Source organism: Podarcis vaucheri, assembly GCF_965113315.1.
Source record: "Podarcis vaucheri genome assembly, chromosome: 5".
NCBI lineage: Eukaryota > Metazoa > Chordata > Lepidosauria > Squamata > Lacertidae > Podarcis > Podarcis vaucheri.
In genome coordinates, this window is record NC_138763.1 from 18,855,741 (window position 1) to 18,871,485 (window position 15,745).

Consider the following 15,745-nt stretch of genomic DNA (forward strand, 5'->3'; position numbering starts at 1 on the left):
AAGCATTTGGATAGGGTCTGCTCCACGAATGAGCAAAGTGCCTTTGGTGGGTCGCAGGAAATTTCAGTGGTATTAGTAGCGGTGACGAACAACAGCAGTACTGAAATTGGCACTAGGTAGCTTGCAGCTCCCTTTTTTAATTCCTCACAATGCCCCCTATATAATGTTGCTTCTGGACATTGTGGGGGATTTTAATGATAGCCTCCATACCCGAGAGTTGGAAAATAACACCATTGCAGGGGGGATCTAAATAAGTCTCTGCTAGGTGGTCCAGATGTCAGGTTGTACACCTGGGATTTTATGTATTATCTTTAGCTGGTTTGACTTTGTTGTAAACCATCCTGGGGCTTCTATGAAGGGCGGTTTAAAAATCATCTAACACAAAACAAAACTGGAGTGTGTTTTATTTTGAATTTAATTTAAATTTATTTCTCTTCTGCATTATTATTGTCTCTCTCTTCCTCCCACCCACCCCATACTGGTGATGGTGCCAAACAAAGTCTGAAGTCCCACCAACCACTCATATGATAACAATGATTCCTCTAGACCTGCATGTGAATGTTACTAAACATGGAAAGAGGCATGGAAAAAGCTGCATTGCTTTTATACTTTGTATTTCCAATGGACTGGCTTTTCTAAATATGCGTGCACTTCCTTCACTTCCCCGTCCCTGACGAAATCCTGAAAATTGGAATGCTCCGATTCCCTACTTGACTTAACTGCAAAGCCTTTCAACAATGATGGCATTCTCCTTTGAGCAGATGTCAGATATTAAGACCGCCTGCTTTCAGATCAAATTGCTGTTGCCAAGTCTCGCGAGCTTTCTCTTAAACAGTTCATTATAATGTCAGCACAGTCCAATTTGCAAGCATTAAAGAAGCAGCTGAACACTGCCTTTTGCTGAAGTATTAAAGATCTTGGATCTTAAAAAACACACACACTTTGGCATCTCTGTAATACGAAACGGGGTAAGAGATTCTCTATTTACGTTGATCTCTATCAGCATAAGTTATAGTTAAGTTCGATTTGTATGGGAATTGCAGTCTACTAAAACGTTATGCTCTGTCCATTTGTTGCTCTGCTGGGAATACAAAGTCTATTCTGCAAATGGAACTGATGGAACAAATAAGCAGGCATGTGTATCGAACCATAGTATTATTCAATGGATTCTGGGCTAAGTAAATTAAACTGAACTAAAAAAAAAAATCATTTATTAATTCAACTATCTGCTGAATTTAAATAGAGATTACACAGCCTTGTGTATAGATTTCTTGGTTGGCTAAAGATTTGCAAGGAGAGGAAACAATCATTGAAATAAATTGTATTGCTTCACTGAATGAGAATACCGAAGTCTGTTCTGTTGAACTTTCATGGATAAAGACTAATGGAAAAAAAACTTTAAAAAGAAAAGAAAAGTAGATGCATCTACCAATGTATCTCCATTTGGATGACAGCCTAAAAGAATCTTCTGAGTTCTTTTGTTCTGGAAGTAATAAAGTGAGTTTTATTTTCTTCAGTCTGTTTCACGTTAACCTAAGCACAGGATCAAATATTTCATACCAAACAATGGCAGTTTAACTTTTAGTTGAGAGTTGGCTTTTGGAAAATATTTGAAAGGGAACTTTGTACCTGCTCTTGAGTGCTTTGCTCCATCATGCAGGAAAAAATAAGTCAGCACAAGCTGTTATAGGGATAATTGTGACATGCACAACATTATGTGTGGTTCCAGTGTGCATATTTAATAGCTGACACTTGGCTGCAAGCCAGAACATTGTTTTATGTACTTGCATCATGTGGAAATTAATTGGACTAAAGTATATTTAACTGTGTCCTAGAATACCATTAGGATGCAGCTTCCTTCGCCTTTACTTGGGAATAAGGATGGACAAATCTTTTAGTTTTGATTTCTTTCAATTTCTGATTTTTCCAAGCTTAAACTCAGCTCTTCACATTTCCACATCATGAAAACTCTTCAGCATTTTCTGCATGCTGTATACAAGTTTGCAAGCAATTTCCCCTAATATAATGCATTTTTATGTTATTTTCATTGACACACACGTTTTATGCCCATTTCACTAATATATACCCTTTTGTATCCAGTGCTTGCTTGGTGAATTGCGTTGCAAAATTCGGAAAAGTGCAAATTTTGAATGACGCCTGTGGTTTGAGGAAGTGCAAATTCGGCAGAATTTGAACTGAATTGTGTTGCTTCTTTGTGCCTACTTGAGAAGAAACCCATTGACCTCAGTGGTGCTTCCTTGTTGGCATGGGATTTGTAATCACTGACTAATGCAAAAAGTTAAAGGAAAAAGAATTACAGTTTGTTATGGCCTATTCGATTTGATGGCAAAATTGTTAGTAAAAACTTGTCTGTTTGATCAGTTCTCACCATTTGCAGAAATCATTGCCTTCGATTCTTCAAAGAACTATTTGGAAGTTGTGTAGCTGTTAGGCTGTTAATTGCTCATTATCACCATCCATTTGCATTCCCACAGGGACAATGAAATGTGTATTGAGGTGTGTGCAATGTGAAGTCATCACAACACACTGCTTTAATTAGTTTTAACAGGATCATGTCCACTTTGTGAAAAGAAGTATGTGTGAAGGGATGAGTTGCCCGGATATATTGTTGCTTTCTTTTTTTAATCATGTATATATTATTTGCCACAGGAAGACTGGAAGAAGTCAAGGTAAAACAGCCTGAAAATCATAGGCATGCTTTGCTAGGAAATAAATAAGATAGATCTGGATAGGTTTGACTTCTGAGTAAATGTACATTGGATACAGTGCAAAGTTCTCCATACCCACCTCTCACAATCTCCTTTCCTCCTTTCCTGATTCTTCACTTTTTTATCTCCTTATCTTGCTCAGAAGATAGCCTCCGCAGTGCTCACTTGTGTACTGTTGATAATTAACTTGCAAATCAATTCTTGAATCAAATTGCCTGTTGTACCTTCTGCAGTTTGAAACCAAAGCCCAACCTTTAAGCCTGGTAATCTTACTCATTTTACACCTATCTCCCCCTCCTGAACTGAAACCCACACTCTCTCTCTAGGCATACACACACACACACAGAGAGAGAGAGAGAGAGAGAGAGAGAGAGAGAGAGAGAGAGAGATCAAAACCAGGGCAGGCAACATTCTTCATAGATTTTTGATGATTCCTCCACATTAATTCAACATTCTGGAAGTAAAGGAAGTCCTGTTGAATTCCATGGAGCTTACTCCCCAATAAGTTGGGTTAAGACTGCAGCCTCACTGAAGAAGCTGGTGGGGTGTAGGCAGGCAAGCTGAAATCTGATACGCTTAGGAATCAGCTTGCTTTCTTCTCAAGTCATAAAAAGCCCCATCAGTCACTCAGTCTTTTGCCAACTATGTTGAAAAGGCTGAGATCCACCTACTTCTCTCCCTCATATGCATATTATAATTTCTTAAAAGTACCCATTTATAAACAGAAAAGCAAGAAACGGAATTTCACCAACATAGCCACTTTACTACTGTGTGTGTGTCATCCTACCTTTGCTTCCTCCTCTCAGGCATTTGCAGTACAACAAAATAATATATTTCACCATTATTTCCCCCACTTAGGAATGGAAAGTATTTGTGTTTCCTGCCGTGATGCTAAACACATTTACTTGGGAATGAGCTCCAATCTGTTGTAGAAAGGGACAGTGTATTTATTTATTTATTTATTTAATTAATTAAATGAGTGCCTCTAAACAAGCACATGCCTGGCCACCTGTGCTCTGATCATAACGTTCCTATGGGTATGTCATGCCATGCCCATTGACTTCTGTGCTCCTGTGTGTATGTAATACTGTACCCATTGACTTCGATGTCACTGCTTTTGTCTTTTTAAAATAATTTTTATTGGTTTTAAAACAACTGTGAATACAATAACCATTAAACACTTAGCCAGCAGTGCAGCCAATGGTGTTTGTTTTAACCATTGCCTCTAGACATACAGTTACATATTCAACAATCAAACATATTACTTAACGTAACATCTCCAAGAAGATTTTGGTCACTTCTGTCAACACATCATCCATCTAAATCACCATGTGGATGTGCTCTAAATCATGTCTCGTGTCCAGTCATTAGAAGGACTTGTAAATGACAACTGGCACTTGAGTTTTCTTATCTCCTTCTCTGCCCCAATCCATTTCCCTTTTGTGTCAGGTATCTTCAAATGTAAGCCTGAGAATAGAGACGGTCATGTTTTCATTGATATGTAAACTGCTCTGTGAGCCTTTGTTTGGTGGAATGTTGTGATGGCATGTTGAAGTCAATGGGCATAGCAGGACACTTTCAGGAACACTGAAGGCAAGGGGAATGGCATGACCCACCCAGGGGAACAAAGAATTGAATGAACATCTTCCCAAGCCAAGTAATATGTACAAAAAATGCATATATTTGTGAAAATATCATGCCCACAGGGCTGTGGATCTCCATGTAAAACCTTGTGCAAGCATTCTGCATGCAAGCCCAGTGTCATCGCCAAACACCTGGCAAGCACAAAGTTCACAGGTGTGCAGTTTCCCGTAAGATCTTAGGTGAGCAAAGTTTAAGGATAGATTAATGCTCCTTTATCATGCTCTACAGTTCTTTATGAACCGCCCCAAGAGGCTTTACATAAAGTCTACTATTACTTTAAATCCTTTCCTTCAGTATTCGGCCTGTACGCCATGGCTTTTTATTTGCTCTCACATTCGACTGAATCTGTGAAATATTGTCTCTGATAATCCCCCTCTCCTTCTGTTCCTTTGATGCTCTCGCATACTTAGGAAGCACTTCAAGCAAAAATGTTCCTATTTTCCACTCTCAGCTTTCAACTGTAAGCAGACAGCCAGCAAAATGGCCCTCAATGAGCCACACAGCTGTATTTTGCACAGAAATTAACTCTGCTCCTTTTAAGGATAGAAGTACTACTCAATAACCTAGAACAGACTGTTTACAATGACAGTAATGAGGACACAGAATTCTTTCCTTCCCCCATATCTTTTCACCCTCCTCAAGGAGAAATTACTCACAACGCCCAAGTTACTGCAATATCATTTTGGAGGTGTTTTTTTTACTAAGGTCAATATCATGGCCTGAATCTCAAACATAACTCCTGAAAGAAAACTCGATATGAAAGAAAGCGCAATCATTAGTGGCGTGATGAATAAACACACACAAAGTTTCCAGGAAAGAGTTTGGTGTAAAAATATGACTTGGCATAAGATATGGATATTTTGCTCTCCATGAAATGCCTCAAAATGGTGTCAACCTAATTTTTTTAGATCCTCTGAAGTAACCAAATAGTTCAGTCTGCAGGTCCCTCTGCATTCTTTTGTCTGAATCAAGCTGGGCAGATACAAGAAAGTACTTCCTCATACAGCACACAGCTAAACTACGGAACTCATTTCTACAGGAAGCAGTGATGAACATGTAACCTTGTTCTTCCATAGTCTCTGTATTGTCCTTGTAGACCTCATCAGGGTGGGCAAAACTAGAATTAGGTTGCTCTGCCAGTCTGTCTGAAGCTCCAACTAGTGTTGGTCTGCCTTACCAGTCTCAAAGGGCGCTAGACACCCTTGAGGAAAGCACTCCTGGTGAATTTGACTAGAAATGGGAGAAGCTGACTATAAGTGAAAATGGTTGGTTCATTAAGCTGGAAGGGATCTCAAGCGTTACATGCTCTACCAATGGAGGAAATCCACTATGACAGAACCCCCGATATGTGGTCATTCAGGGAGGATGAGGATAGCTGTAGCAGAACATCTACCATGCATGCACAGGGTCCCAAATTCAATCACCACCACCATCTCTAGGTAGGATTGTGCTAGATAGACCAATATCCTGCCTCTACTGTGTACAACAACTTCCTGTGGTCTTATGATGAGGACAATGCTTTTCATTTTTTCTCCACTCCTGTTTGGCTACATCTGTAATTCAAAGCACTAGGAGAGCTTGGTCTTAGGTCCTCAAGTTAGCTACTGTGTAAGGCTCATTTCTTGGTCTCCCCAGGGTATGCCTACTATTTTGTGATTTTTAATGCTTTAAGGCTATAGCACATTTCCCCCCCCCCCGAAGGCAGTCACCTCTTGCATTGCTGCACTGAAAACATATCCCCCCTCCAATTTCATTTCAGGAAACATGATATACCCTAATGGAGCATGCACTCTCATGTGGCTTCTTGTGCTGTACATGTTTGTCAAGAAGGTGGTCCCTCAAGATGACACCGTCGTTGCTACTAAGAGTGGAAGAGTCAAAGGGTTGACGTTGCCTGTGCTTGGTGGAACAGTTTCAGCCTTCCTCGGGATTCCTTATGGAGCTCCACCTGTTGGGCGACTTCGCTTCAAAAAGCCGCAGCCTCGGGAAGAATGGGGAGGGGTCTGGAATGCCACCAAGTATGCAAACTCTTGCTATCAGAACATAGACAATACTTTCCCTGGGTTTTCAGGATCCGAGATGTGGAACCCCAACACAAACCTCAGTGAAGATTGCCTCTACCTCAATGTGTGGGTTCCTTCACCCAAGCCTAAGAATGCAACTGTCATGGTATGGATCTATGGTGGCGGCTTCCAGACTGGGACCTCCTCATTGAATGTCTATGATGGCAGATTTCTAGCCCGTGTTGAGAGAGTCATCGTCGTTTCAATGAATTATAGGTTAGGAGCATTGGGATTCTTGGCTTTGCCGGGGAATGAAGATGCTCCAGGAAATGCAGGGTTGTTCGATCAACGACTGGCACTTCAGTGGGTCCAAGACAACATAGCAGCTTTTGGTGGCAATCCTAAAAGTGTGACGTTGTTTGGAGAGAGTGCTGGAGCAGGAGGTGTCAGCTACCATCTCCTTTCTCCACAAAGCCATCCTCTCTTCACCAGGGCAATCATGCAAAGCGGTGGTGGGAATGCCCCTTGGGGTGCGCTTCTACCCTCTGAAGCAACACGGAGAACTCTAGCTCTAGCTAAACTCCTCCACTGTACGAGTAGCAATGAAACAGAGATCATTATTTGTCTTCAGAGCAAAGATCCCCAGGATATACTTGCCAATGAAGTGTCTGTTTTACCATACAGGGCTCTTTTAGAGCTGTACTTCACTCCAGTAGTTGATGGTGATTTTCTTGCTGATCTCCCTGGAACCTTGTTGAAGAATGGGAATTTTAAACAAACACAGATCTTGTTGGGGGTGAACAAAGATGAAGGTACGGCTTTCCTTGTGTACGGAGCACCTGGCTTCAGCAAAGATAACAACAGCCTTATCAATGAAACAGAATTCCGGGCCAGCTTGGCACTATCCTTCCCAGAAACAAGTGAAGTGGGATTGGAATCTATTGCTTTCCACTATACAGACTGGGAGGAAGAGCAGATCCCTTTCAATTACCGTGATGCTATGGATGATATCGTTGGAGATTACAATTTCATATGTCCTACCGTGGAGTTTGTAAAACATTTTGCCGAGGCACAGAACAATGCTTTCTTATACTTCTTTGAGCACCGATCTTCAAAACTACCTTGGCCAGAGTGGATGGGAGTACCACATGGCTATGAAATAGAATTTGTATTTGGACTACCTCTAGAGAGAAGAGCTAATTACACCAAAGCGGAGGAAACTCTGAGTAGGTCTATTCTGAAGTACTGGGCAAGTTTTGCAAAAACTGGGTAAGTTGTGGGTGTGGAGGTGTGGGTGTTTGGGGAAAAATATTTTTGTGTTTACAGCTTAGTCTCTTTCCTAGTTATTCATCCTACAAAAATTCAGAATAATTCCTCCATGCTATTGAGTATTTTTTCAGTGCTCACTTGCAGAAGTGGGGGGGGGGGCTAATCTCTGAATCCTATTATTCCTTCTCCATTCCCACTATTAATATGGTGGCAGTGATGGTTTAACAAAAACTCTAGCAAAAAATAAAGTGCCAGTAGAGAGTATGTAATGAAAAAAGATGATGCTAAAAAGAACTTGAGGAGCACGTCCCTAAGAACATTAAGTTCAACAACAAGAAGTTATTTAAATGCATTAGCAACAAGAGACCATCTAGGGAGGTGATTAGGCCCTCAGATGACAAGGGATCCAAAGGTGTGCCAAAAGAGGATAAGGAGATTACAGAGAAGTTGAATGAATTATTTGTATCTGTCTTCATAGCAGATTCCAGTGCAAGAACTAACTTTTGCAGTAAAGCAACCTGAGGAACAGAGGCAGATAGTGGTGATGAGAGATGAAGTTTTAGGCCTAACAGAGAAAATAAAAACTGATCAACTTCCAGGCCCAGATGACATTCACCCAAAGGTTCTCAAATAGTTAAAATATGACATTGTTGTTCTTCTAACAAAAAAATATGTAACTTGTCCCTCAAGACAGCCTCCATAGCTGAGGACTGGAAAGTAGTCAATGCAACAACAATTTTTAAAGGGCGATTCAGTGGGGAATCTGTGGGAATACTGGACATTACAGATTGGTTAGCTTAACAACTGTCTCAGGAAAACTGGTGGGAAGTGTTGTTAAAGGTAAAATAACCAAGTATGCAGAAGAAGACTTGCTGAAGCAGAGCCATCAGGGCTTCTGCAAGGGGAAGTCTCAGGAACCCATCAGAGTTTCTAAAAACAATCATACAAACAGTGGTCATCCAGCTGACCTAGTGTACTTAGACTTTCAAAAAGCTTTTGACAAGGTACCTCATCAAAGACTCCTGGCTAAGGAATAAGAGGAGTGGTCCTCTTTAGATCAGGATTTGGTTCAGTAGGAGGAATCAAAGAGATGGGGGAAATTGGCAGTTCTCTGAATGCAGTCCTCCAAGGATTGGTACTGGGATCCATGATTTTTAACTTATTCATAAAGGATCTAGAGTTAGAGGTGAACAATGAAGTGGCCAGGTGTACTGATCATACTGAATTGTTCAGGGTCATTTAGTAGTGGAGCAGGAGAAGGAGGATACAGATTGTGGCAGAAGTAGTAGAGAATACTGGTAGTTGGAGCAGCATTTAATAACAATATGATTGGTTATGCACTTTCACAAAGGCTGCAAGGAAGTGTTCATTGCCTCTCAAGGCAAGATGTCTCCTATTATTCCAGAAGCTGGCAGTATCAGATGTGTTTATAACAAGACAGGATATGGTTTCAGTGTTCTTGATCATTTGTTGCTTTACCTTACAAGTGAGCGGAACCTTATTTCATCACAGTAACAGCTGTTGCAAATGAACGCCACAGTTTTGAGTTGCAAAAAAAGTATTCTATTTACAGCCCCGTGACCCCTGGCACTGTCACCCTCTTTGGCTCTCTCAACCAGAGAAATTAACTCCACTCTTCCCAAAGGCAGATATAATGACTGGGTTATATGACCTTGCATTCTTGCAAGTGCTCAGGAAGTGTCCATAAAGCATGATGTGAGAAAGAAAACATTGGATAAGAAATCCCCCATGTATTTTCTCAAACTTAGCTGTTGATATTGCTATTCTCACATTATATTGGCATATATATATATATATATATATGCAGGTTTTGGTGTCTTCGGGTGTCTTCCCGTGTAAGAGTCGGGGTGTCTGGGCGACGTTTCGACGAGGTCTCACTCGTCATCTTCAGGCTGGTGCTTTCGGCTTCTTGTTACTGGAACAGAGCAGAATCTGGTGTTTGAGTTCCTATAAATACTGTTGAGGGGTGTGGTGTATAGCCTCCAACGTTCTATATATATAGGATGGGGTGAAGCCATATCTATAAAATGTAACATAAGATGCACCCAATAATCTAAGCTTTAATTCCCAAATTTGTTACTGTACATCTATTCTGGTGGTGGCATCATGAAGGGCACCTTTCGTATTCCTCTTCTTAATTGTGGAGGCTACCATTTTGGAAAAAAAGAAGGGTTACACTATGCATTAATAAATTTAAATAAACAATCCCACTTTTAACTATCTAGGTCTCAAAGTGGCTTGTAGTAAAAAATTAAACATAATATACAAAATTGAAAACTTCAGAAATTGAAAATCTTTTTAAAAATAAAATCGCAAAATTTTGAAACAACAGAGAAGCATTCATAATGAAAAAGCCTTCTGAAATAGAGCAGTTTTAATTCGGTATCTGAAACCTATCAGGAACGGTGCCTGTCTGACTTCTATTGGGAGGAAACTCAGGAGAGCTGGACCCACAACAATCAAGCCACGACATCTTGTTGATATGAGCTGTGGTTCTGCTCCATGGGGGGGGGCAGTAATAGCACTTTCCCAGATGACCTAACTGACTAAGCCTATTTGTAATATGTGCCTAATGTTTTAGTAGGGACCTGCAACTTCCTCTTGGAAAGAAAATATATTTATTGCTTGTCGAACTGATACTCTTTTTGCTTGGCAGAAAATTCCTCAATATTACAACCAAGCAGAAGCATCCACATTTATGTTGAATTTTTACTTTAGGCAGAACTCAGTAGCAGCTCAATTCTCTCTCTCTCTCTCTCTCTCTCTCTCTCTCTCTCTCTCTCTCTCTCTCACACACACACACACACACACACACACACACACAACAGAGAGAAAAATTCTTTGGAGGTTTCCCCTAAGCAGGAACCTCCACATTTGACTCAAAATGTTGCTTTAGGCCCAATTCAGCGGCAACTCAAATAACAGTGTTTATCTGTCTTCCTGGGATGCAAAAGGAGTGAGTGTCTGACATTTGCAATGCCCTGCTAGTTAATGCTAGACTTTCAGCGCAGATAACTGCAGCCTATTTGCAAGACAGCCATTCAAACAGGGGGGAAGAGTTTGCTACTTTAAAATGAGCAAAAGAAAAACAATTCTCACCACCACCGCCCCTCATCTGCCTTCAGAAACAGCAGTGGTGGTGCAAAATGGGATTTCTTAGCCCTACAGTCAATTTGCAGGCAAGACTTGGCTTCAAGTCAAGAAGATGTAAATGACAGGGTTGTTGTCCCTCTTTACACAATGAAGACAGTTCTCTTTTTGTTCCACGCTGCCGCTTCCAAAGTAAAAAGAAATGGTGTGTTCATTGTTGCTGTGTGTTTTTCTGAAAGCAAAATTATTCTGGTTACCCGGATTTTTCAAGAGGTTCCCATTCTTTCAGGAGTTCTATGTTTCCCTTGCAAACACAACTTCTGCTTCCTTGCAGAGTCTAGCATTTGAGTAGGCAGCCAGTTGAGATGATAGGCTGTCAAAGTTTGGATCAACAACCTTGGGAAGGCAGTGGCGTGTTTCATGGTTCTGTAATTGTCACCCCCCCCAGCCCCTGCCGCAAAGTTCTGATTTTATAATTTATTCTGCATTTGTTTCAGCAATTGTCAGATGCTGTTGCGGTTGCTCGAGAGTAACCAGGCAAGACTCCGACCTGTCTTTTGCAGGCTTTATTTGGGTGCAAAGTATTTACAGTGAAAAGCGTCCTAAGTTCATGTCTGGCTCAATCGCTAGCAGAATCTGGGAGTGGTCTGTTTTTGTACCTCCCCCAGCATAAAAGTCTCATCACCCCCAGCCTTTTCCACCCCTCCCTGCACCTCAAACTACTGCGCAGGATGGGCGATGGCAAGGGCGTGCTCCCCGCCTCTCCGGCTTGCTCAGGCTCGGTGTTAAGGCTCTTCCTAGCATCCTCTGGTCCTTGCACCTCTTCTCCACTTTCCTCCTCTCCGGAAGAGGAACTGCTTCACAAGATTTTTGGAGGCTCCCTGTAACACAACTGCCCTTCTATCTCTTGACTTTGAGCCGATGGCAGTTCCCTGACAACAATACATATACTGCTTAATTTACAATCATCTCTACAGTCACTGGCAGAAGACCCAATGCAAAAGAACTATTTAAAAACCCACACACACTTTTAAAAAATCAGAATTCAATTTAAAAGCTTGTTGGGGCTGATGGGACTTGGAGTGCTACAGCATCTGGGGGGCACCATGCTAGCTACACTTCTCACATTTTAGTGACGTCTCACTGCAATCTTCATTTAAATAGAGATTTCTGTGCTCTAGAGCAGATTTCTCCAAATTGCTGGATTCCAGCTCCTTTCAGTTCCAGCCAGCATAGCCAATGGCAAAGGTGGTTTTAGGGTGGCACAGTGTGGGCACCAAAACAATGCAGTAGATTGAAGTGGAAGAGGTGGGGGCACCAAGTTTTGTTGTTGTTGTTTGTTGTTGTTGTTTAGTCATTTAGTCGTGTCCGACTCTTCGTGACTCCATGGACCAGAGCACGCCAGGCACTTCTGTCTTCCACTGCCTCCCGCAGTTTGGTCAAACTCATGCTGGTGGCTTCGAGAACATGGTCCAACCATCTTGTCCTCTGTTGTCCCCTTCTTCTTGTCCCCTCCATCTTTCCCAACATCAGGGTCTTTTCCAGGGAGTCTTCTCTTCTCATGAGGTGGCCAAAGTATTGGAACCTCAGCTTCAGGATCTGTCCTTCCAGTGAGCACTCAGGGCTGATTTCCTTCAGAATGGAGAGGTTTGATCTTCTTGCAGTCCATGGGACTTTCAAGAGTCTCCTCCAGCACCATAATTCAAAAGCATCAATTCTTCGGCGATCAGCCCTCTTTATGGTCCAGCTTTCACTTCCATACATCACTACTGGGAAAACCATAGCTTTAACTATACGGACTTTTGTCGGCAAGGTGATGTCTCTGCTTTTTAAGATGCTGTCTAGGTTTGTCATTGCTTTTCTCCCAAGAAGCAGGAATCTTTTAATTTCGTGACTGCTGTCACCATCTGCAGTGATCATGGAACCCAAGAAAATAAAATCTCTCATTGCCTCCATTTCTTCCCCTTCTATTTGCCAGGAGGTGATGGGACCAGTGGCCATTATCTTCGTTTTTTTGATGTTGAGCTTCGGACCATATTTTGCACTCTCCTCTTTCATCCTCATTAAGAGGTTCTTTAATTCCTTCTCACTTTCTGCCATCAAGGTTGTGTCATCAGAATATTTGAGGTTGTTGATGTTTCTTTCGGCAGTCTTAATTCCGGCTTGGGATTCATCCAGCCCAGCCTTTCGCATGATGAATTCTGCTTATAAGTTAAATAAGCAGTGAAACAATATACAGCCTTGCCGTACTCCTTTCCCAATTTTGAACCAATCAGTTGTTCCATATTCAGTTCTAATTGTAGCTTCTTTTCCCACATAGAGATTTCTCAGGAGACAGATGAGGTGATCAGGCACTCCCACTTCTTTAAGAACTTGCCATAGTTTGCTGTGGTTGACGTAGTCAATAAAGCAGAAGTAGATGTTTTTCTGGAACTCCCTAGCTTTCTCCATAATCCAGCACATGTTTGCAATTTGGTCTCTGGTTCTTCTGCCCCTTCAAAATCCAGCTTGCACTTCTGGGAGTTCTCGGTCCACATACTGCTTAAGCCTGCCTTATGTTTTAGCACGTTTTAGCATCATACAAATCTGAGAGCCCAAAGTCCACCAATGCCAATGGTCAGGGATGATGGGAGATGGGGTCCATCAACATCCACAGGGTACAAGATTTGGGAAAGCTAAGTTAATAGTGTAGGAATCAACTTCTCTCCAGCTGTTCCAGGTATGAATATCTGTAATTGGGCTAATTCTAAATCACTTGGATGTGAATTGTAATATTAAGTTACATGACCTATATTGTTGGACTTCTTAATGTTTTAAATTAGGGATGAGTGAATCGATCTATTTCTTCCCCAAATTCCTTTAAATGCAGATATCTTTAAATGTTTGTGGGGGGGGGAGGCTCGGTTAATTTCATTGTACACAGGTTGTACATTGACAATAAAGGTATTATTATTATTATTATTATTATTATTATCATCATCATCATCATCATCATCCTGTTTCTGCAATGATCTAGGATTTATTCATTTACACATCTATTTACATTGAAATATATACTGGAACATCTTTCCTTCAAATACATTTCAAACTTTTTTTCTATTCAAATATGATTTTTGTAAGTAGGTTGAGAAAGAGAAAATAACGTACGTCACACAGCACATAGTTAAATGGTGGAATTTGCTCTCACAAGATGTCATTATGGCCACTAACTTGAATGGCTTTAAAAGGATATTAGACAAATTTATGGAGGATAGTGGCTACTAGCCATGATGACTATATTCTCTTCCATTATCAGAGACAATAAGCCTTTGAATACCAGTTGCTGAGAACCAGAAGTGTTAAGAGTGATGTTTCCCTCAGGTTCTGCTTGCAAGCTTCTCAAAGACATTTGGCTGGCCATTGTAAGAACGGGACGTTGGACTAGATAGGCCATTGGCCCAAACCAGCACAAACCTATTCCTCTATATTTTTTGAGTCAAAAACCGAGTTAGTATCATGAAAGCTGATGGATAATTTTGTTCTGCTTCACACAGTTCAGGAAGTATGGATCAGACCAGTCTTACCTGATATCCACAAATTTGTCAAGCATCCTAGATTACTTTAGAATCCTAATAATATGGTTTGTTGCTTGTGTTTAGGGGAAAAATTCTTGCCATTCTTACAACTGAAAGGAATATGCACATTTTGTGCGAATTACATTAAATATGTGTTGTTGTGGTTTTAAAAAAACTCTTCTGCGGAGTTGTGACATCATCAGAGCCCAAGTATTTCCCAGGAAAAATAAAGCTTCTTTCTCGCTACGGCATTTTTAGAACTGGTTCATCTTAATAGCAGGAAATGCTGTAAGGGGAATCCTTATTTTTCATTATGCGTTATTTGAAATGCTTTTGTATTGTTTCAAAATGTGGTTGCCTGCTTTGAGACTAATGAAGAAGATATTTCATTTTGACATGTAGGCTGCAATTTGGGATGCTCAGAGTTCAAAGGAGAAAAAAAGAGTAAATAAATTCTTTAGGATGTCCACTTAAGTGTTGGAGTTATATTATTAACAAATGGACCAAAAAAGCCATCATGGAAAAGACAAATTGCTCCATCAAAACATTACTCTAGCGCTGTTCGTAGAATCAATTACTCTTTTGTATCTGGTAATAGAATGAAGCTGTCATTTGGCCTGGAGAGATCCAGTGCAATGAAGGCCACAAATCCTTTACACAAGAACACAGATAATAACACCATGTTTATAACTATGTGTGTTGTGCTGTAGAAAGTTATTTTTCTCACAAAGTCACACTATAGAATTTGCAACCACAATATGTGGTGATGGCCACAAATTTAGAAGAGTTTATAAAGAGAACAGACAAATTCATGGAGGAAAAGGCAGTCAATGTTACTGTCAGTTTCAATTTCTCTCAGTTTTGTATTTTTCCAATCTTAAGTTTAGTCTTCCACATTACCTCAGCAATTTGTGAATATATATATATATATATATATATATATATATATATATATATGGGGGGGGAGTCCTCATGAAAATCACCAGCGTTTTAGTGCAAATTTCTCCTCATGTACACATTTTGTATGCAATTTTGCCTGATATACACTTTTTTTTGCAAAGCAATTTCCCCAAATGTAATGCATATCAGTTTAATGAATATATGCATAGTTATGCTACCTTTGCCCTACTATACACCACAGAGCCTAGGGCTTGCCGATCAGAAGGTTGGCGGTTCAAATCCCCATGTCAGGGTGAGCTCACGTTGCTCGGTCCCTGCTTCTGTCAACCTAGCAGTTTGAAAGCACATCAAAGTGCAAGTAGATAAATAGGTACCGTTCTGGCGGGAAGGTAAATGACATGTCTGTGCACTGCTCTGGTTTCGCCAGAAGCGGCTTAGTCGTGCTGGCCACATGACCCGGAAGCTGTCTGTGGACAAACACCGGCTCCCTCGGCCTATAGAGTGAGATGAGCGCCGCAACCCCAGAGACGTCCAC

The 15,745-nt window shown here is 40.9% G+C and overlaps 1 protein-coding gene across 1 annotated transcript in view; it reads left to right on the plus strand.

The window, feature by feature from the left end:
* Positions 1-840: 840 nt before the first annotated feature.
* The window catches only part of BCHE (butyrylcholinesterase), a 52,526-nt gene continuing 37,621 nt past the window's right edge, over positions 841-15,745 (plus strand). Inside the window, exons 1-2 of the mRNA XM_082224282.1 lie at positions 841-968; positions 6,133-7,645. Coding sequence (XP_082080408.1) covers positions 6,138-7,645 — 1,508 coding nt within the window. The 5' untranslated portion in view covers positions 841-968; positions 6,133-6,137. The remainder of the gene's footprint in view (positions 969-6,132; positions 7,646-15,745) is intronic.